This window comes from Tursiops truncatus, chromosome 8, assembly GCF_011762595.2.
Source record: "Tursiops truncatus isolate mTurTru1 chromosome 8, mTurTru1.mat.Y, whole genome shotgun sequence".
Taxonomy (NCBI): Eukaryota; Metazoa; Chordata; class Mammalia; order Artiodactyla; family Delphinidae; genus Tursiops; species Tursiops truncatus.
The window spans coordinates 55,805,147-55,822,581 of NC_047041.1; the positions used below are offsets into that span (position 1 = coordinate 55,805,147).

At 54.0% G+C, this 17,435-nt stretch overlaps 1 protein-coding gene and 1 long non-coding RNA gene across 6 annotated transcripts in view; one reads left to right on the top strand and one right to left on the bottom strand.

The window, feature by feature from the left end:
- On the bottom strand, window positions 1-10,315 carry SERPINH1 (serpin family H member 1). 2 transcript variants are annotated; one of them, XM_073808438.1, is made up of 6 exons: window positions 10,162-10,248; window positions 8,655-8,698; window positions 5,457-6,112; window positions 4,172-4,270; window positions 3,826-4,058; window positions 1-1,027 (listed from the first exon to the last, which is right to left on the bottom strand). In XM_073808438.1, exons 3-6 carry the CDS (start codon window positions 6,076-6,078, stop codon window positions 725-727), a joined length of 1,257 nt encoding a protein of 418 aa, XP_073664539.1. In that variant the 5' UTR covers window positions 6,079-6,112; window positions 8,655-8,698; window positions 10,162-10,248; the 3' UTR covers window positions 1-724. The 2 variants fall into 2 exon arrangements, with proteins under 2 accessions (XP_073664539.1, XP_033718143.1); XM_033862252.2 differs by lacking the exon at window positions 8,655-8,698 and having other exon boundaries at window positions 10,162-10,315.
- Window positions 7,021-17,435, top strand: part of LOC117313407 (uncharacterized) — a 24,534-nt gene continuing 14,119 nt past the window's right edge. For all 4 annotated transcript variants that reach the window (XR_012333418.1, XR_012333419.1, XR_004527877.2 and 1 more), the window contains exons 1-2: window positions 7,021-7,620; window positions 11,535-11,610. This is a non-coding gene — a long non-coding RNA (uncharacterized lncRNA). The remainder of the gene's footprint in view (window positions 7,621-11,534; window positions 11,611-17,435) is intronic.

Sequence of the window (17,435 nt, forward strand, 5' to 3'; positions counted from 1 at the left end):
TTTCACTGGAAAATTTTATTGAAAAAAAAAACAATTGTACAAATAAGATCTTTGTTTGACAGCAACAAAGGCTCATTTCCCCCCTTTCCTCCCCATCTTTGAAAATCTATAAAAGGGAAAAAAAAATGTTCATCCCCATGATGCCTGACTGGAGTCTGCCCAAGAGCTCCCCCTGCCCCCCCATAAGCTATACCCGACCCCCTCACTGGGGTCAGACCCATGGGGGGGCAGGGGCAGGGGGCAGGTACATGTCCCAGGGGCTGCAGCACCTAGTTTTATAGTTGAGGGAAGTCAGAAGATTGGGAGGGAGCCGGGGAGGGGCTGAGGTGGTGGTGGTATCAGGAAGAGGGCCCCCTTTCCATGAGGGCTTGGCTAAATCCCCAACTCGATTCTGTCTCACAGATGAGAAAGCACACAGCTATAAATATGAACACTGACCGAGGCAGCCTGGATCCCAGGGCCGAGAGCAGGGCTCCACGACTGCTGCCCAGCTCCCACAGGATGTGGGGTCTCTGGGCTCAGCATCCTGACATCTGGGGGCCTGTGTCCAGGCAGAGTGAATCCTGGCTAGGAAGGTCTGCTCAGACACAGCCAGCCCCCCTGTTTTCCCACCCCCACCCCATGGACCATCCAAGGTCAGTACCTCAGCTCCCCACCCCCATAGCACCCATGTGTCTCAGGAGCCTCCCGCTGCCCCGTGCCATCCCACACCCACCCTGGGGCCCTACAACTCGTCTCGCATCTTGTCACCCTTGGGCCGGACCAGGCGCCCGATGAACAGCAGGGAGCCGCTCTGGGTGTCTCGAACCAGGAAGATGAAGGGGTGGTCGGCGTAGAAGAGCTTGGGGCTGCGCAGCTCCTCACGCCCATAGATGTCCTGGTCGAAGGGGTTGCCGTCTGTGTCCCACTCGAAGGCGGTGGCGTGGAACACACTGGCCAGGTACAGGTCCTTCTTGCCGGACATGCGAGACAGGTCTGCCTTGTTCTTGTCGATGGCCTCAGTCAGACCCAGCCCAGCCAGGTGTTTCTGCAGGACCAGGTGAGTGCCGGTGAGGCCACGGTGGGTAAGGCTCCTAGACCCTCACCCTCCACCCACACCGCCTGCCGTCTCCTCCCGTCTCTTCCCTCAGAGCAGAGATGACCACTCCCTGCCACCTTCTGTGTGCCAGACATGGCGTGGGCACTGCCAAGCACTGCTTTCCTAATTCTCATGAAAACCCTGCAACAGCTTCCAATCACCACGTCACAGATGAGGAAACTAAGGCCCAGGGGGAAAAGGCAGAATCTATGCCTGGCCCCGCCGAGCCACCTTGACCTGTGCTTCTCAGACTGTGGGTGGTGGGTCGCCAGCATCAGCGTGACCCAGGGGCTTACACGAAGCGCACATTCCCTGGCTCCAGCCCAGAGCCACGGAATCACAATCTCTGGGGGTGGGCTGGGAACCTTTTGAACCAACTCTCCAGGTAATTCTTGACACACTCGTTTGAGAAAGACTTATCCTAAGGACAGCTATGACCACATCACTCTGGGGCTTAAAACCTTTCCAGAGTGATATGATATCTGGGATTTGCTTCAAAATAATCTGATGGGTGAGGAATGGGTGTGTATAAATGAATCCTTATTGGTCATGAGCTGATGATGGTTGATGTTGGGTGACGGATACATGAGGGTTCCTGATACTAATCTCTCTTTAATATATCTTTATACATTTCCATAGTAAAAAGTCAAAAAGCACACACACACACACACACACACACACTCTTCTAAGGCTCCGCACCCTGGAAGCCAAGGACAAGCTCTTTCCTGTGACCTGTGCTTGCACTGCAGCCTTAACCCTCAGTATGTCCCACTCCGCTCTCCACTCAACAGCCTCCCTGAAACTGCATCCTCGATGGCATCTCAGTGGCTACCCTGTCTCTGTAGGTCCCTTTAGACTCCACGTCTTCCGGGAAGGCTTCCCTATCCCACAAGACTGGAGCCGCGCCTCTCTGGGCCTCAGCACCCCTGGCCTCCCTCTGGCTATCAGTGTGTGGTCCTGTCTGTCTCTCCCACCTGGCTCAGAGCTCCCTCAATGCAGGGCCCATATTCAGGGCTCTCCCTGGCTCTCAGTGCAGAAGAGGTGGCAGTAAAGGACTGTCGGCTGAGTGAACAGCAGCCTTCAGGGCCCAGGCTTCTGCGGGACAGTGCACTTCCCCAGCATGGCCAAACGGGCACGAGACCTAGGGATCTGAGAGTCAGGGTGTCCTGAGACAGGCATTCTAGGCCCAGCTATTCCAGTCCCCTTGACTTTGCACAAATCACCCTCTTGGAATTTCCCAACTCAATCTATTGCAGGATAGCGGGTAGTGTGTCCAACCAGGGTGCCAGGAAAACACGGGAGAAAGAAGGGGAGTCAGATGACAGCAACTGCAGGAGAAAGGGCTGGGGTAGAGTCGGGACAAGCGCAAGAGGGAGACAGGTGGTTCCTCTGGAAACCCTCAGTGCCGTCTACAGTACAGACCACACAAGTTCCACTAGTCTCCAGTTTGGAGCCTAAGCCCCATCTCATCTCAAGCTTTCTCTCTCCACGCTCTCTCAGCAACAAGTCTGAAACAATTCTGTAGGTGAGAGACCTGCCAAGGAATCATTTCTGGAATCCAAGGAAGGAATGAGATGAACGTTTTCCCTTTCGAGTAGAGGAAAAAATCTTTCTCTCCTGATTGACAAAAAGGCCACCCTGAGTTTTCACCTTGAGAACTAGCTGCAGCTCCACTGCTTACTAGCCAGGGTGACCTTAGCGAGTCACTGCTTCTCTCTGAGCCGCTGCCCACCACCCAGGGTGGTCATGAGGGAGAAATGATGTTGAGCGGGTTTGGTTAAGTTTCCAGCCAAGTGACTCAGAGCTGAAAGCCATTATTAGTCTTATTACTGCATGGGGGACAGTCCTCCAGCTTGAACAGTCTATACACGCATACCCCAGAGATATTGCGGGTTCGGCTCCAGACCACCACAATAAAGTGAATATTGCAATAAAGTGAGTCACACGAATTTTTTGGTTTCCCGGTGCATATAAAAGTTATGTTTACACTATACTATAGTCTATTAACTCTGCAATAGTATTATGTCTTAAAAAATCAATGTACATACCTTAATTAAAAATACTTTATTGCTAAAAAATGCTAACCATCATCTGAGCCTTCAGGGAGTCGATCTTTTTGCTGGTGGAGGGTTTGAAATATTGCGAGAATTACTGAAATGTGACACAGAGACACGAAGCGAGCAAATGCTGTTGGAAAAGTGGAGCCAATAGACTTGTCTGACGCAGGATTGCCATAGGTTTTCAGTTTGTAAAAGAACGCAGTAAAGCGAAGCACAATAAAATGAGGCATGCCTGCAAAAACGTCTGAGTTATTGACTGTGTGAATTTGGATACGTTATTTCACTTTCCTGAGCCTCACTTTCCTCATCTGTAAGATAAGGTTGATAGTCCTACCTAATAAAGTTGTTTTGAGAATTAAGAGTTTAATACATGCAAAGTGCTTAGGAAGAGTGTCTAGCATACAGCACGTGCTCAATTATATTGGGTTGGCCAAAAAGTTCGTTTGGGTTTTCCGTACGGTGTTACAGAAAATCCTGAACGAACTTTTTGGCCAACCCAATATTTAGCTGTTGATGTTATCACCATCTTCCCAAGGGCAGGGACCATGCCTCCTCCCCCAACACAGCCCAGTACTGCCTGGACAGCCAGAGGGGCTCAGGACAGACCTGCTGAGCTGGTGAATGGTTGCCCCGTGCGCCATGCCCCCCTCCAAGCCCTGCAGGCCCTTGAGTTGGGCCATCCCTCACCTGCAGGTCGTGGGTCACCTCTACCACACCCTTGGGCAGGGAGATGGCAACAGCCTTCTTCTGAATCTTCCCCATCCAGGTCTTCAGCTGCTCTTCGGTCAGCAGCTTCTCAAGGCGCTCAAGGGGCTCCACGTGGTGGGGCATGATGATGATGAGGCTGGAGAGCTTGTGCGCCAGGGGCATCTCCACAATTTGCAGCTTCTCCTTCTCGTCATCATAGTAGTTGTAGAGACCTGGGAGAAGAGCAGAAACGGCGCTGGGAACACTGTGGGGCGGGGGCGGGCCAGGCCCCAAGCACCCTCAAGCCCCCACTTGGCCCCCCCACCCCGCCCTGCAAGGCACCTACCTGTTCGGTGCATCATGGTGACGCCCACGGTATAGGAACGGGTCACCATGAAGCCTCGGTTGTCCACCATCTTGTGGTGGAATCTCTCATCCCAGTGTGCTGTAGTGGGAAGTAGAACACAAGGTCAGAAATAGATGCCCCCATCTTGTCAAGACACTCCCCTCAACTGCATACCCTGGATTTCTCCCTGCTCAAGGCCTTTGTTAAAGTCTTCTGGGGTCAACTGCGGCCCACCTCCCCCCGAGCACCCAGCCCACAGAGTACATGTTCCCTGGGGGTGTGGGTCTTGGCCCCAGGACATGCTGCCTGAAGATACGGTTCTCTACATTTAGGGCCTACCCGTTTCCACATGACAGGGGGTGCCTTCAGAAGGAGGACCCTCAGCTTCGCTACCACCATGTCCACCTCCGCCCTGACAGCTGTCAGGCATTTGCGCAGCATGCGCTCAGCTAGACTTCCCCCCCCACCTGCTAACTGAGGTCTGTGCCCCGGGCAGGGGATGCCCCAAGACCACCCTTCATTCTTGTCTGCAAGCCCTGTCTCTGTGCCCCCCAAAATGACCCAAAAAACCATGAATACGTGACAGTGGCATGAGCCCTGCCCTATGTCACATACAGACGTGTATTCAAATTCAGTCTCAGTCACCAACTGGCTGCAAGACCTTTCACCCCTATCTTGGTCCCTTCATTTGTAAAAGAGGGGTCACCTCATCCTCACAGCATGCCGTGAGAGGGACAGTGCTATCCATATAGGTACTCAAAAATACACATTAAGCCCAAATCGAATCTTCAATTCAAGATGCACCTGGACCTGAGTCCGGGCTCTCTCCTCCTAGCTGAGCCTCAGTTTCCTTACCTGTGAAATGTAGGTAACACCACCTGCCCCCAAAGTTGCTTTGAGGGTTAGTAATGGTCACAGATGTGGAGCCTTTCTCCAGCTCATTACTGAGATAGAACTGATTACTAAATTTGATTCCAAGACAAGCAACAACACTCTGATGTGATGAAACACGGCAGGAGCACATCTTATGGAGTCCTTCAGTGGGGCTTGCATCTCTGTCCCGTTCCTTTAGACACAACACTACACCTCTCTGAATCTAGTGTCTCGTATGTAACAAGAGTTCAGTAACAGTGCCTCCCTCTGGGTCCACAGGTTGTTAATGAGGACTGAAGGAGCCCCAGCTGTGGTGCTCGGCACGGGAACACTGACCTGATTTGCCAGGGGCGGGGCTCCGGGGAGAGGAGGCCCCGCCCCACCGCGCCCTGCCCCGCCCCTCCGGACTCACGCTTGAAGAACATAGCATTGACCAGCAGCGCGCCGTCGGTGCGCTCCACGTCCTTGGTGACCTCGGGCAGCTTGCCGTCGGTGGTCTGCGCCGCCCACTCGTTGATGGACTGCAGGGCGCTGCGCTTGTCGCGGAAGTTGATCTTGGAGTGCTCGCAATTGTAGTGCTGCTTGCTGCTGCGCACGAAGTCCTCTGCGAAGCTCACCGAGCTGGGCCCATACAGGCGGCTGCCCAGCTTCCACGTCACATTGCGCGCCGTGCTGTTGCTGAGCGAGCGCAGCAGCTCGCCCAGGCCCGCGTGCACCTCCTCGTCGCGCAGCTGCTCGGCGCTCAGCACCGCCTTGGCCTGTGACGCCGTGGCCGCCTTGCCGCCCAGCGACACTAGCCCCAGGGACGAGGCCACCACCACAGGCGACAGCAGGATGTTCTCCACCGCCTGGTCCTTGGCCATGGCCTGGTACAGGCTGAAGGCCAGGCCGGCGCTGCGCTCAGCAAACGTGGCCGCCTTGGGGCTCAGCTTCTCAGCCGGTCCGGGAGCTGCTGTAGCCGCGGGTTTCTTCACCTCGGCGGCCAGGGCCCTGGCCAGTAGGCAGAAGGTGCTGACGAGCAGAAGGGCACGCATGGCTGGGAGGCGGGGTGTGAGCACCACGGAGGACCTGTGAGGGTGGCAGAGAGAGGGTGGCCCTGAAGCCCTAGTCGTTCCTCGCCAACAACCATCCCTAGCCTCTGGCTGTCACCAAGTCCCCTGGAGATGGGAGCAAGATGGCCCAGAGCTCTAGGGAGCCCGGACCTAACTCCGGGTTGCCCAGATTGGGGGTCTCCGTCTGCCCACTCTCTCAGAGGCCTTCTTTGACTCCCTAGCCAAAGCAGGCAAATCCCCACCTCAGCTCTATTGATTTCTTGCACTGAACTTAACATTTAGACTTATGTTTGTTATGTACTGTTTCCATCCCTAATTAGTCTGTGACCTCCAGGAGGGTAGGAAACCTAGCTAGTCTGGCTTCTGTCTATATCCCCAGTGCCTGGCACACAAGAGGCCTCAGCTGTTCCTTAATGAACAAAAACCAGGGCCACTTGCCCAAACCTGGGGCCTTTAGTTATTAGCTCTGATCTCATACAACCCTGGGGCCCTTTTCCAGTGGGAAAAAAAAAAAGTGGTAGATGGGCTCGGGGTCTGCATGAAACTCAGGGGCCTGGACAAAGGATGTCATGTGGGGTGGAGGTACAGGCCTGCTCCTCCCCGAATGCCTTTCCTCCTGCCCTGGGATGTTAATGAGTCGCCAGTTGGTTCACTCATTAAATGAGAGAGTCCAGATGCTCTGCTCTGCTGCCCCAAGGGTGACCTTGAGTTCGCCTGTGTGCATGTGTGTGTGCTCCCCTCTCTGAGCCTCAGGCGCCATTTTCCAAGTTGTATGGGTCTAGGTCTCCATGCCCAGGCTTCTGTCTCGGCAGGGACTTGCCTGCCCGTCTGCCCACAGCCCCTGGAGCGGATGTGAAATCCCCAGGACAAAAGCGGGGGGAGCCGGCGGGTGTGGGGGGGGGGAAGGTTTCCTGAGAGGAAGGATACTAAGGGAGAGGGTAAGTCACAGCTCAAAGGAACAATGACACCAACACCCCTTCACCAGAGGCTGGTGGCCAGATGTGTGTTCATTCTCCCAGGAAGCTGGGCCACCTCAGATTCCATTCTTCCCTCCCATCTGACAGTCATCACCACACGTGCCTATCTACTCTGTGGCTTCAAGATTGCCCTCAGGTCCCCTCCTCAAACCACAGCAGTAGCAGTGGCCCCTAGGACAAGCCCCTCTCCCCTCTCTGGGGCCTCCCATCAGGACAGTCTCTCCACATGGACTTATTTCCACACTCCTCCAATCTGAGGTCATTTCCGCTTCTCCAGGCAGCACAAGGGAAGAGGAGGTGACATGGCAAAGGGAAGGTTTGGAAGGAGCCGCGGTGATCCCATGGCTCTGGCAGATTCCATCTCATGGTCCTCAAGAAGACGGAAAACTCAGAATCCTGGTGGACGACCCTCAGGCCTTGAACCTGCCTGGGGAGCACTGGCTTTCTGCGAAGACTCTACTGCTGCAGCCATCCTGTGAACCAAGCCAAGGCCCCCCTCCCTGGGCTGCCACCTCCTTGGAGGTGTGGTGCAGAGGAGAAGCAAAAGGTACATGGGGAGAGGTGGTGGGAGGAGGGAAGGCCACTGAGCCCCACAGCTGCCTGGGGGGAGGTATCAAAGAGATCTGTAGCCTAGAGTATGGATTGCAGAGGTAAGACAGAATTTCACCCTAAAGAACGGATTGGGAAGGGAATATCTCAGGGCCCAGCCTGCCTTCCTCCCAGCCCTAGCTACTTCCCCACCAGGCCTGGAGCCTCAAAGGCAGAGCGGCCATATAATTATTGTACAAAAAAAGACACTTAGGAGTGTAAAATGGGACACTACTAATTATTAGGCCAGGACAACAGGCATATATATGGTCATCCTATTCAAAGGCCGCCTTTAGTCCAGACAGCTAATGCCAGAGCTGGGAGCTCTGCAGAGGCCACCAGCATCCCCTTGAGAGACAGTCTCGGAGTCTAGTTCACAGCCTTGCCACGTGGCAGGCACTGTCTTGACAGCCCCACCCCCAGCCAACCAGAACCTTAAAGGGCTGGGAGGGGCTTTTTAAGAAAGCTCCAAATGACTAGTTTGGGATTCCTCAGGCAGCCACACAGCTGCGCTCCTGCGCCGGGTGACGTGGCAGGCTGGAAACTGAATTATCTGCACCCGCCTGCAGAGGAGGGCTTCCTATTCGGGAAGCGGGAGGCCTGGGTTCAGGTCCCAGGGGGTGCCACAGAGCCTCCCTGGCCCTAGCTTCCAGCCCGCAACGTCACTCTCTGCAGGGAGATGTGCAGCTATGGAGAAGGGCTGCCCTGTTAACCCAGCAGTAGGAACGGAGGAAGGCAAGTCACTGCAAGCAAGCCAGCCTCCCACAGCCCAGCCCCTGTTGCTACAGAGAAATCCTAGCCCTTAGGCTAAGGTTAGAAGATTTATACTCCCATAAAGAAAAATACACGAGCCCAGAACCAAGGGCTGTGCCCACAGCTAGCCAGGCCAAGTTGAGACTGGGTTCCAGATTTTTGTAAGTAGAGGGAAGGGAAGCAGATGCTGGGGGGGGACCACCAGAAGGGCTCTCGAACACTTGAGGAGGGCTAAAGTACCTTGAAACTGCCTCAGGGGGAGGTCAATGCCTGCCTTTTTCATTCTGAAAGAAAACAGAAGAGTGAGGAGGATGGGATAGGGCAGAGCTGGCGTGGTGGTGAGGAGGGGGCCTGGTAGGCCCAGCCCCCATATGGAACCCTGTCTGCACTGCCCCTGGCAGAAGGAACACATAACCAGTCCCAGATCTACAATGACCTTGGAGGTCATTCACTTCACCAAACAGTGGGAGAAACTGAGGCCAGAGAGCGGGCAGGGAGCCACCTCCAGTCCACCAAGGATCAGTGGGGGTCAGGCTTCCTAGCACAGGGCTCCTTCCTCCCAGAAGCACCCACAGAGCCCCTCTGGAGGGCTGGATGTGGTGTCCTGTTACACAGCCCGTGGAAAAACATTTCTGCTGGGAATCCCGGTGACCAGAGACAAAAGGAGGAGACACGGAGGCCTCAGGAAGGGGGGATGGGCAGATGAACTGCCAGAGGACAGTAGGGTGTGGTCCCAGCCAGAGACTTCCAGGGAACCAAAGCCCCCTGATTTTCCTTCGGCCTCCATCCGGCCTCCATCCGGGCCCTGCAGACCAGCGGGACCAGCCGGAAGCCCGGGAAGAGGAGGGGCCAGGCCTTTCTGGTCATGCTGGAAGCGGTTTCATTCTTCTTCCACCACTCCAGCCGTCTCAGGAATGTCCCTAAGCTGGGGGCAGGGAACCCCGGCCTCTTAAGTAGCCTTAACCCTGCAGTTACTCCAGGAACCAGGTGGCGGTGGACAGAATTAGAGTGGGTGACTCAAAGCCTTCTAGGGAGCGCCCCCTTGTCCCTTCTGTGGGAGGACGCACCCCTCTTTTGGAGGGAAGTGGGGGAGACTGGTGCTGGCTGCCGATCAGAAATGGAGCCGCGGTGGGGGACTCCTCCCAAACCATGGGGACCCCAAGAGCCCAGTAAAAGTCAAGGCTATTTCACCTCCTTTTCCTACCACCCTACCTCAGGAGGCTCAGATGCCCCCCCAGCAAGCCTGTGAGGAGGGTGGCCCACTGGCCCTTGGGCCTCAACCCCACAACTGGAGGCACCCAGACATGCAAAGCCAGCCTGGCCTCCCTGTCCCTGCTGGAAGGCATTCCAGACCCATCTTCTCCCTCCTTGATCCTGCAGAGGGACGAGCCTCAGCATCCCGGCTCCCAGCCCCACTGTTTTCTCTCTGCCACCAGCACCCCTGCCCCACACTTCTGCGGAACCCTGCACTTTTTCCGGGCCCTCTGAGTGCCCCGACTCCCCATCCCGGCTCTGATCTCTGCTCTGGCCCTCGGGCTCGCTCCGCCATCACCCCCCAGCCCCGGGTTCTCCATGCCGAACCCTCCAGCTGTCCCCAAAGTGCCAGGGACTCCAGTTTGCGGGCTCTGGAGTGGCCCCTAAACCCTCCCGCGGGCCGCTCTCCCCTCTCATTTTCTTGAGCACCCCCAAAGCTCCCGCCGCTCTCCCCGGCCGCTCCCGCCCCACCCGGGCCGCCCCCGCCCCTCACCTGGCCGGGCTGTGCTGGCGCCGGGACCGCAGTCACAGTGCCGCACTCGAGCCGCGAACGGATTCCACTCTCCGCCGCGCCCCCGCTCTCCAGATCTATATATGGCGTTCCCCCACCCCACCTCCCTCCCGTCCCGAGAAACTTCTGGAAAGTTAGGAAAGCTTCCGGAGGGCGCCCCGGCTCCGCCAAAAAAAGCCAAAGACCTCCCCCAAACCGCCCCGGCTCCCGCCTCTCCCTCTGCGGGCAGTCACCCGGCCCCTGGGTCCTACTGCCCCCCTCATCGGACGGGGTCGCGGCACCCGGGGAGCCCCTGCCTTGAGGCTGGGCGCCTGGGGCCCGCACGACTGCAGAGCGAGCAGGCATCCTTTGATTCAGCTGAGACTCTGCACCCTAGTGGGAGCTCGGAACACTTAGCTGGAGGGGACATGGGTCTCCAGGGTCCAACTCCCCGGAGAGGAGCCCCCTAACACCCCAAGGCTCTTTGCACAAGCCAGCTACCCCTGATTGCACATTCCTTCCAGCACCCCTTTCCCTGCAGCAGCTCTGCCTCCAAGTGGATCCATTCCTTCATTTTTGAGCTGAAACTTAATTGGGTTCTCCTACACAACCCGTCCTCAGTCAGGGCCCCTCTCCTTCCTCTCAGGGGAGGTGGTCAGAGGTTGGGAGGCAGCACCCTTCTCCATGTGCAGTTTATCCTGAACACCTTGGAGCTCAACCTCAGTGGCCAACCCAACAGGAAGAGTGGTCGGGCCAATCCCAGTACCTGACCCTCACCTAGGAAAGTATTGGAGACACCTGGGAAACACCACATGGTCTGCCTGGGCCTGGAGGGGTGCACAGGAAGAAAACCCTGGCTGTCCACTAAGTAATATGCTGTGTGCCTCTGAAGAAGTTACTTTCCTTTCTGGGCCTCAGTTCCTTTGTGAAATGTCATTCCTTGCTTCCTTTCCTTGTCTGTCTCTGTCTGTCTCTGTCTCTCTGTCGTTGGTCGTCCCTGCCCCCTCCCTGTCTGGGTCCTCTCCCGCAGGTCTCACTATCAACTCCTCTTGCCCCACCCTTCCCCAGTTGATAGCCTCTTGAGCTCTGAGCTAAGCTGGGGTATTCATTTCCGTTCCAGGTGCAGAAGACACCACCAAGAACAGGACAAAGTCCCTGCCCTTAGGATGAACATTCTGAGGGGGGTATGTACATCTTAGTAGGGAACTTGAGAAGGTAGAGGATGATTTAGGACATCCCCCTCCCTCCCCCAAATCTTTAATAGGGAAATCATAGATAACCCATGGACCCCAGTATGGAGAGGAAGGGACAGACACTTCACTCACGCACTCATTCATTCAATCAACAAACTGTGCTGAATATCTTCTTGCTTCCAGGTGCATCTCTGGATCTTGGGGAGCAAAGGAAGCCCAGCACCCAAAAGATGACTCATCCAGGTCCCTGGCAGCAGAGGTGAGGGGAGGGCAATTTCTGGCTACCCCAGTGGTGGGAGTGACTAACTTCTCAGTCTGGCTTAGGTTCAAAGTCTAATTACAAGGATTGTGGGAACCCTTAGATCCCAAGAGCTTCAGACTCTTCGAATCAGGGTCAAAGAATCAGAGATCACTTGAACCTTAAGGTAGTCATCACAGAATATGATATCCCCATGAAATCTTCGAATTCATACAAGGAATCTTAGAATGTTTACTCTCAGAGTCAAAGAATCTTAGAATAAAAGTATTGAGGACTCTGGGCTGCAAGGCATCTCAGAGGTCATGGATTCCTGTCTGTAGCCCCTAGCGGAAGTCCTCTCTGCAGTACCCCAAAAAGGCAAGCACCCAGGTTCCTCCAAGAACAGGGAGCTCACCTCCCTCGGAGGCAGACCAGTATCCTTTTCTTAGGACAGGTCTGATTGTTGACAAAATCTCTTAGCCTCAGGGCAGTGTCCATCTCTTTGGTGCAGCTGTCCTGGTTTTCATGTACTTCCCTCTGCCTCATCTGTGTATTGTTTTTAAGAATAAGTCCTTGCTATTCAAGGAAACTGAGAAAATCGCCTGGGTCCCAGGCCCCACTCCACCCTCTACCCCACCCCCAGCTTGGCCCTCAGGTGGTAATTGGCCGGTCAGCTAAGGGTCCATCAAAGCTGGTGTAATGAAAGAGAGGTTTGCCTTGATTTTCAGCAGGTCCAGATGTCAGAATCCCGCAGAGATTTCCTTTCCTCCACACCCTTTCATCTCTTAGCTCTCTGAAGCCTCACCAGAAGTTTAGGGGAAAGCTGAGTGCTACGACCCTCAGTGACGGCCCTGAGGGGGAAGGGTAAACTGAGGCTCACTCTGTTAGATAAACCCAGAATCCTAGAAGGTCAGAGTAGAAAGGACCAATGCCCACCATATACCGATAGGGAAGCTGAGGCCTAGGGAGGGGGCTGGGTCTGGACACTCTCTACCAGACTCACTAGACCGATACTGTAGCTCAGACTGGGTCAGAAGCCTCCTCTATGGCATTGTGCTGCCTTCTCTCCGTGTCATCACCCTGTATGGTCACTGAATGTCATTGGAGATTTTGGATGGGCAGAGATTTCTTCTCACTCTGAGTCCCCAGTACCCAGCACATGGCGTGCCCAGAAAAGGCATACGGTGAGCGTGGCCAGTGAGTGAGTGATGGGAAGTGTCTTCCTGAGTCTACTGGACTCCAGGCACAGCCTCCCTGCAACCTCCCTGAAGAAAGAAAGGCAACGGCTCCTTTAAATTTCCAAGATCAGCAAAAAAAAGTTTGGAGAGCCTTTGCCACATTATTCTTAGCTCTGAGCCCAGCCCAGGCCCTGCTGACTGCAGCCCTTCCCCCACACTCCCAGGCTGCATTTTTTGGAAAAAGCACTGTTTTTGGAGGGAGGAAAGAGTCTGAAATGCAGAGAAACTCTCCAGCATTTCAGGTCTGGATTCGTCCAATGCTTCTGCTCCCAGCAGGAGCAGTTCCTGCCCACCCCCTCCCCCGACAGAGGCTCAGCTGGAAATCCCATGTCCCAAGAGGTGTGGGCAGCAGGAAATAGAAAACCATGGAATCCAACTGCATCACATCGTACAGAGAGGAAAACTGAGGCCCAGAGAGGGGCAGAAACTTGCCCAAGGTCACACAGCAAGTCAGAGGTGGAGCTGGGCCAGAGCCCATGCCCTGGGCCCCAGCCCTCTTTCTCCCACACCATCTTCTAACTGGGCCTTCCAGGTACACAGGCCCAGTTCTGCCAGATATTGCAGAAACGGCTCTCTAGCCCCAGTGGCTAGATTGAGGCAGTCCTCACCCTACAGAATCCTAGGACAAAAACTAACATGTTAAGTGCCCAGCATGTTCATATTACCATATTTAATACTCTCAGGTTAAGTAAGAATGTCTCCATTTTAAACACAAGGAAACTGAGGTTCAGGGAGGCTAAGTTCAAGACCTTACAGCAAATTGCAGTCAGAACTGGGATTTGAACTGTTTGTCTGTGGAAGATGGGGAGTTGGGACAGGGAGAGGACAAGGAAATGACCTTCATGGGGCCCTTTGCTGTGGCCAGGTACCCTAAACAATATCTCACTTTTAATTATTGGACGTTAATTGGAAGGAAGCGTCATCCCTTTCTTCTTTTTTTTTTTTTTGCGGTACGCGGACCTCTCACTGTTGTGGCCTCTCCCATTGCGGAGCACAGGCTCAGCGGCCACGGCCCACGGGCCCAGCTGCCCCCACGGCACGTGGGATCCTCCCAGACCGGGGCACGAACCCGCATCCCCTGCACCGGCAGGCGGACTCCCAACCACTGCGCCACCAGGGAAGCCCCCCTTTCTTCTTTTAACAGAGGATAAAACTGTGGCCAAGAAAGGCTTGGATAGCCAGCCCATGGTGGGCCTTCTCCCTGGGAAACCAGGGCTGCCACTGGCAGTTTTTCTCTGAGATGCTGTCCAGGAGCCAAGAATGTGCTTGCAGCCCCAAGCATGAGTCAGGGAAATGCAACTTCTGCAATCGCTGATTCTCTCTCGTGGAGTTTGGGGCCTTCTGACCCAAAGGGCTGTCCTGTGAGCTGCCACGTTGGAGGGTGGGAGGCTGGTGAGGGGTGGGCAGACGCATGACTCCTCCCTTCTCCTCCCAGAGCAAGCCCCACCTTCCTACCATCCTCCTGGTGCTGAGGCAACTCCAGGGCCTTCACCCACACGCCTGACACCCTGACAGGACACCCCAGAGACACACGTCCACTGACACATGACACTGCAGACACACATGTCCACCCACCCACTGCGGCCGCTTCATGCAATCCACATACACACATGTCTGCATAACTCTCTAGCAATACAAATGCACCACATGTGGCACACATGCCTAATAGGTACCTGTACACAGGCTCAGGCTCAAGGGGAGGCGGGGAGGACAGCCCGCAGTCGGGATTCCACTCTCTTCACCCCTTATTAGCTGTGAAGCCTTGGGGAAGTCACTTCCCCTCTCTGGCCTTCAGTTTCCAGTTGTAAAATGAGAGGGTGTGACTCCTCCTTGCCACCCGCCTCCCTGCCAGTTGACATTCTCCCCTGCCTTCACCCGCAAAACCTGCAGACATTTCTTGAGCATCTACCATGTGTGGGGAATGAGCCAGGTGCAGAACACAGGGACAGGGCTCCTGACCCTAGCCCAGGGCTCAGTCCATGGCACCAGCTCCAAACCCTTCTATGGCTCCCAACAGCCCCTCGAGAAAGTCCAAGCCCCTTGGTGGCCCTTTGCAGCAAGCCAGTTTGCAAGTGCACGTCCTCGGTAGAGACTCTCTGCCTTCTTAGGGCCAGAGCAAGGGAGGATGCTCTCAAGAAAGCTCAGCTTTGGGACTGGGAGCTCCCTTCCTTCTGCCAGTTTCCCTCTCCCAGGCCTCCTTTGGCAACTTATGGAAATAGCTCCAGCTGCCTGGAGAGCCCTGGGGTGGTCAGATGGCTTTTAAGTACCACTTGCCTTTTCCCTTCCCCTGTTGCCTCTCTACCCACCCCCTTACCCAGCACCCAGCTCTCCTTTTCTCCCCCAGGGGACGCTGACAGCTGTAATAATAGTGATGGCCAGGTTAGCCGCACGGCTGCCCTCCTTATCTTAGGGTCTCTGACACTCAGAAAAGGGCCCCTGGGCTCTGACCGCCCCACTCCCAGCCCTAATCCGCTTCAGCCCAGTGCAGCCACCCCAGTGTTACGGGATACAGTAAGCCCTGGCATGGGGGTCAGGAGACCTGGGATCCTGGCCCAGCTCTGCTGTGTTTTCGCTGGTCTAGCTCCCCACCTCTGTCAAATAGGAATGATGATCTAGAGGATGATGAGAAGCACAGATGAAACAATGGATTGGAGAGCACTTTGAGAACTCTGCATGCACACTGCTCACCTCTCCATCACCTGGTCAAATCCTTCCTAACCTTAAGACGCCACTTCTGACCATTCCTGCTCTGTCCTCTGATCACCATCCTGTCAGTTCCACTCACACCTGGCCTTGCACATACACATGAGGGTAGCAAAGGGCTGGAGTGGGGCCCTTCAGAAGAGGCACAGGCCAAGGGTGGCATCCTGGCAAAGCGAAGAGAATCCAGCCCAGGAGCCAGGAAGGCTGGGTGCCACCATTCAGCGAGTGACCTTGGAAAGTCACTGCACCTCTCTGGGCCTCCGTTTCCTCATCTGTAACGTGGAGAAATGAGGAGGATCTGGAAGGATCTGAGGGATTTCATTTTAAATGGGAAAGTTTAGTTTCGTCCCACTGTTGGCAAGAGAAGAAATGGACACAGCCTTTCTAGAAGGCAGTTCGCACTGGGAGCTTTAAAGATTGTACTGAATATTTCCCTGCAACATTGTTTGTAATTGCAAAACTTGGAAACAACCTAACTGTCCATCAGTAGGGGAGGTGGGAATACCAGGAAGTTGGGAAAAGCAAAAAGCAAGGAAGTTCTTTATGTCTTGATATTGATTCGATCTCAGAGCTGAAGTGAAGGAGGGTGTTACTTAGATCTGCACAGACTGTCCCAGCAGGTGGGTAGAAACTGGTAACATTCCTTGCTGGCAGGGGAAGGACTGGATGTGAGAGGGAGAGGGGGAGGAGTGAGACTTATCTTTCATCCCCTATGAATTTGGAGGCTATATGAATGCATTACCTATTCACACATTTTTAAATTTTTAAGTTATTAGTTCTTTAAAAAAATTTTTTTTAATGGTTCTGAAGAAACTAGAGGCAGGACAGGAATAAAGACACAGACATAGAGAATGGACTTGAGGACACGGGGAGGGGGAAGGGTAAGCTGGCATGAAGTGAGAGAGTGACATGGACTTATATATATTACCAAATGTAAAATAGATAGCTGGTGGGAAGCAGCCCCATAGCACAGGGAGATCAGCTCGATGCTTTGTGACCACCTAGAGGGGTGGGAGAGGGAGGGTGGGAGGGAGACGCAAGAGGGAGGGGATATGGGGACATATGTATATGTATAGCTGATTCACTTTGTTATACAGCAGAAACTAACACACCATTGTAAAGCAATTATACTCCAATAAAGATGTTGAAAAAAATAATAATAAAATTAAAAACAATTTTTTAAATTTATTTTTGGCTGTGTTGGGTCTTCGTTGCTGTGCACACGGGTTTTCTCTAGTTGCAGTGAGCGGAGACTACTCTTCATTGCGGTGCACAGGCTTCTCATTGCAATGGCTTCTCTTGTTGCGGAGCACGGGCTCTAGGCATGCGGGCTTCTGTAGCTGTGGTGCACGGGCTTAGCTGCTCTACGGCATGTGGGATCTTCTCAGACCAGGGCTCGAACCCGTGTCTCCTGCATTGGCGGGTGGATTCTTAACCACTGCGCCACCAGGGAAGCCCCCCAAATATTTTTTTAAAATTTTATTGAAGTATAGTTGATTTACCGTGTCATGTTAGTTTCAGGTGTACAGCACAGTGGTTCAGTGATATATAGATGGATAGATACATATATATATTTATAAATTCTTTTTCGGGTTCTTTTTCCTTACAGGTTATTACAAAATATTGGGTACAGTTCCCTATGCTATACAGTAGGTCCTTGGTGGTTATCTTTTTTATATAAAGCAGTGTGTATGTGTTAATCCCAACCTCCTAATTTATCCCATGCCCTTTCCCCTTTGGTAACCATAAATTTGTTTTCCATGTGTGTGGGTCTATTTCTGTCTTGTTAATAAGTTCATTTGTATCTTTTTCTTTAATTTGTTCTTTTTGGGGAAAAAAATCAGTTTTTAGAAATTTAACGTAAGGAAATCATTATTTAAAAGTATGAGCATTGGGCTTCCTTGG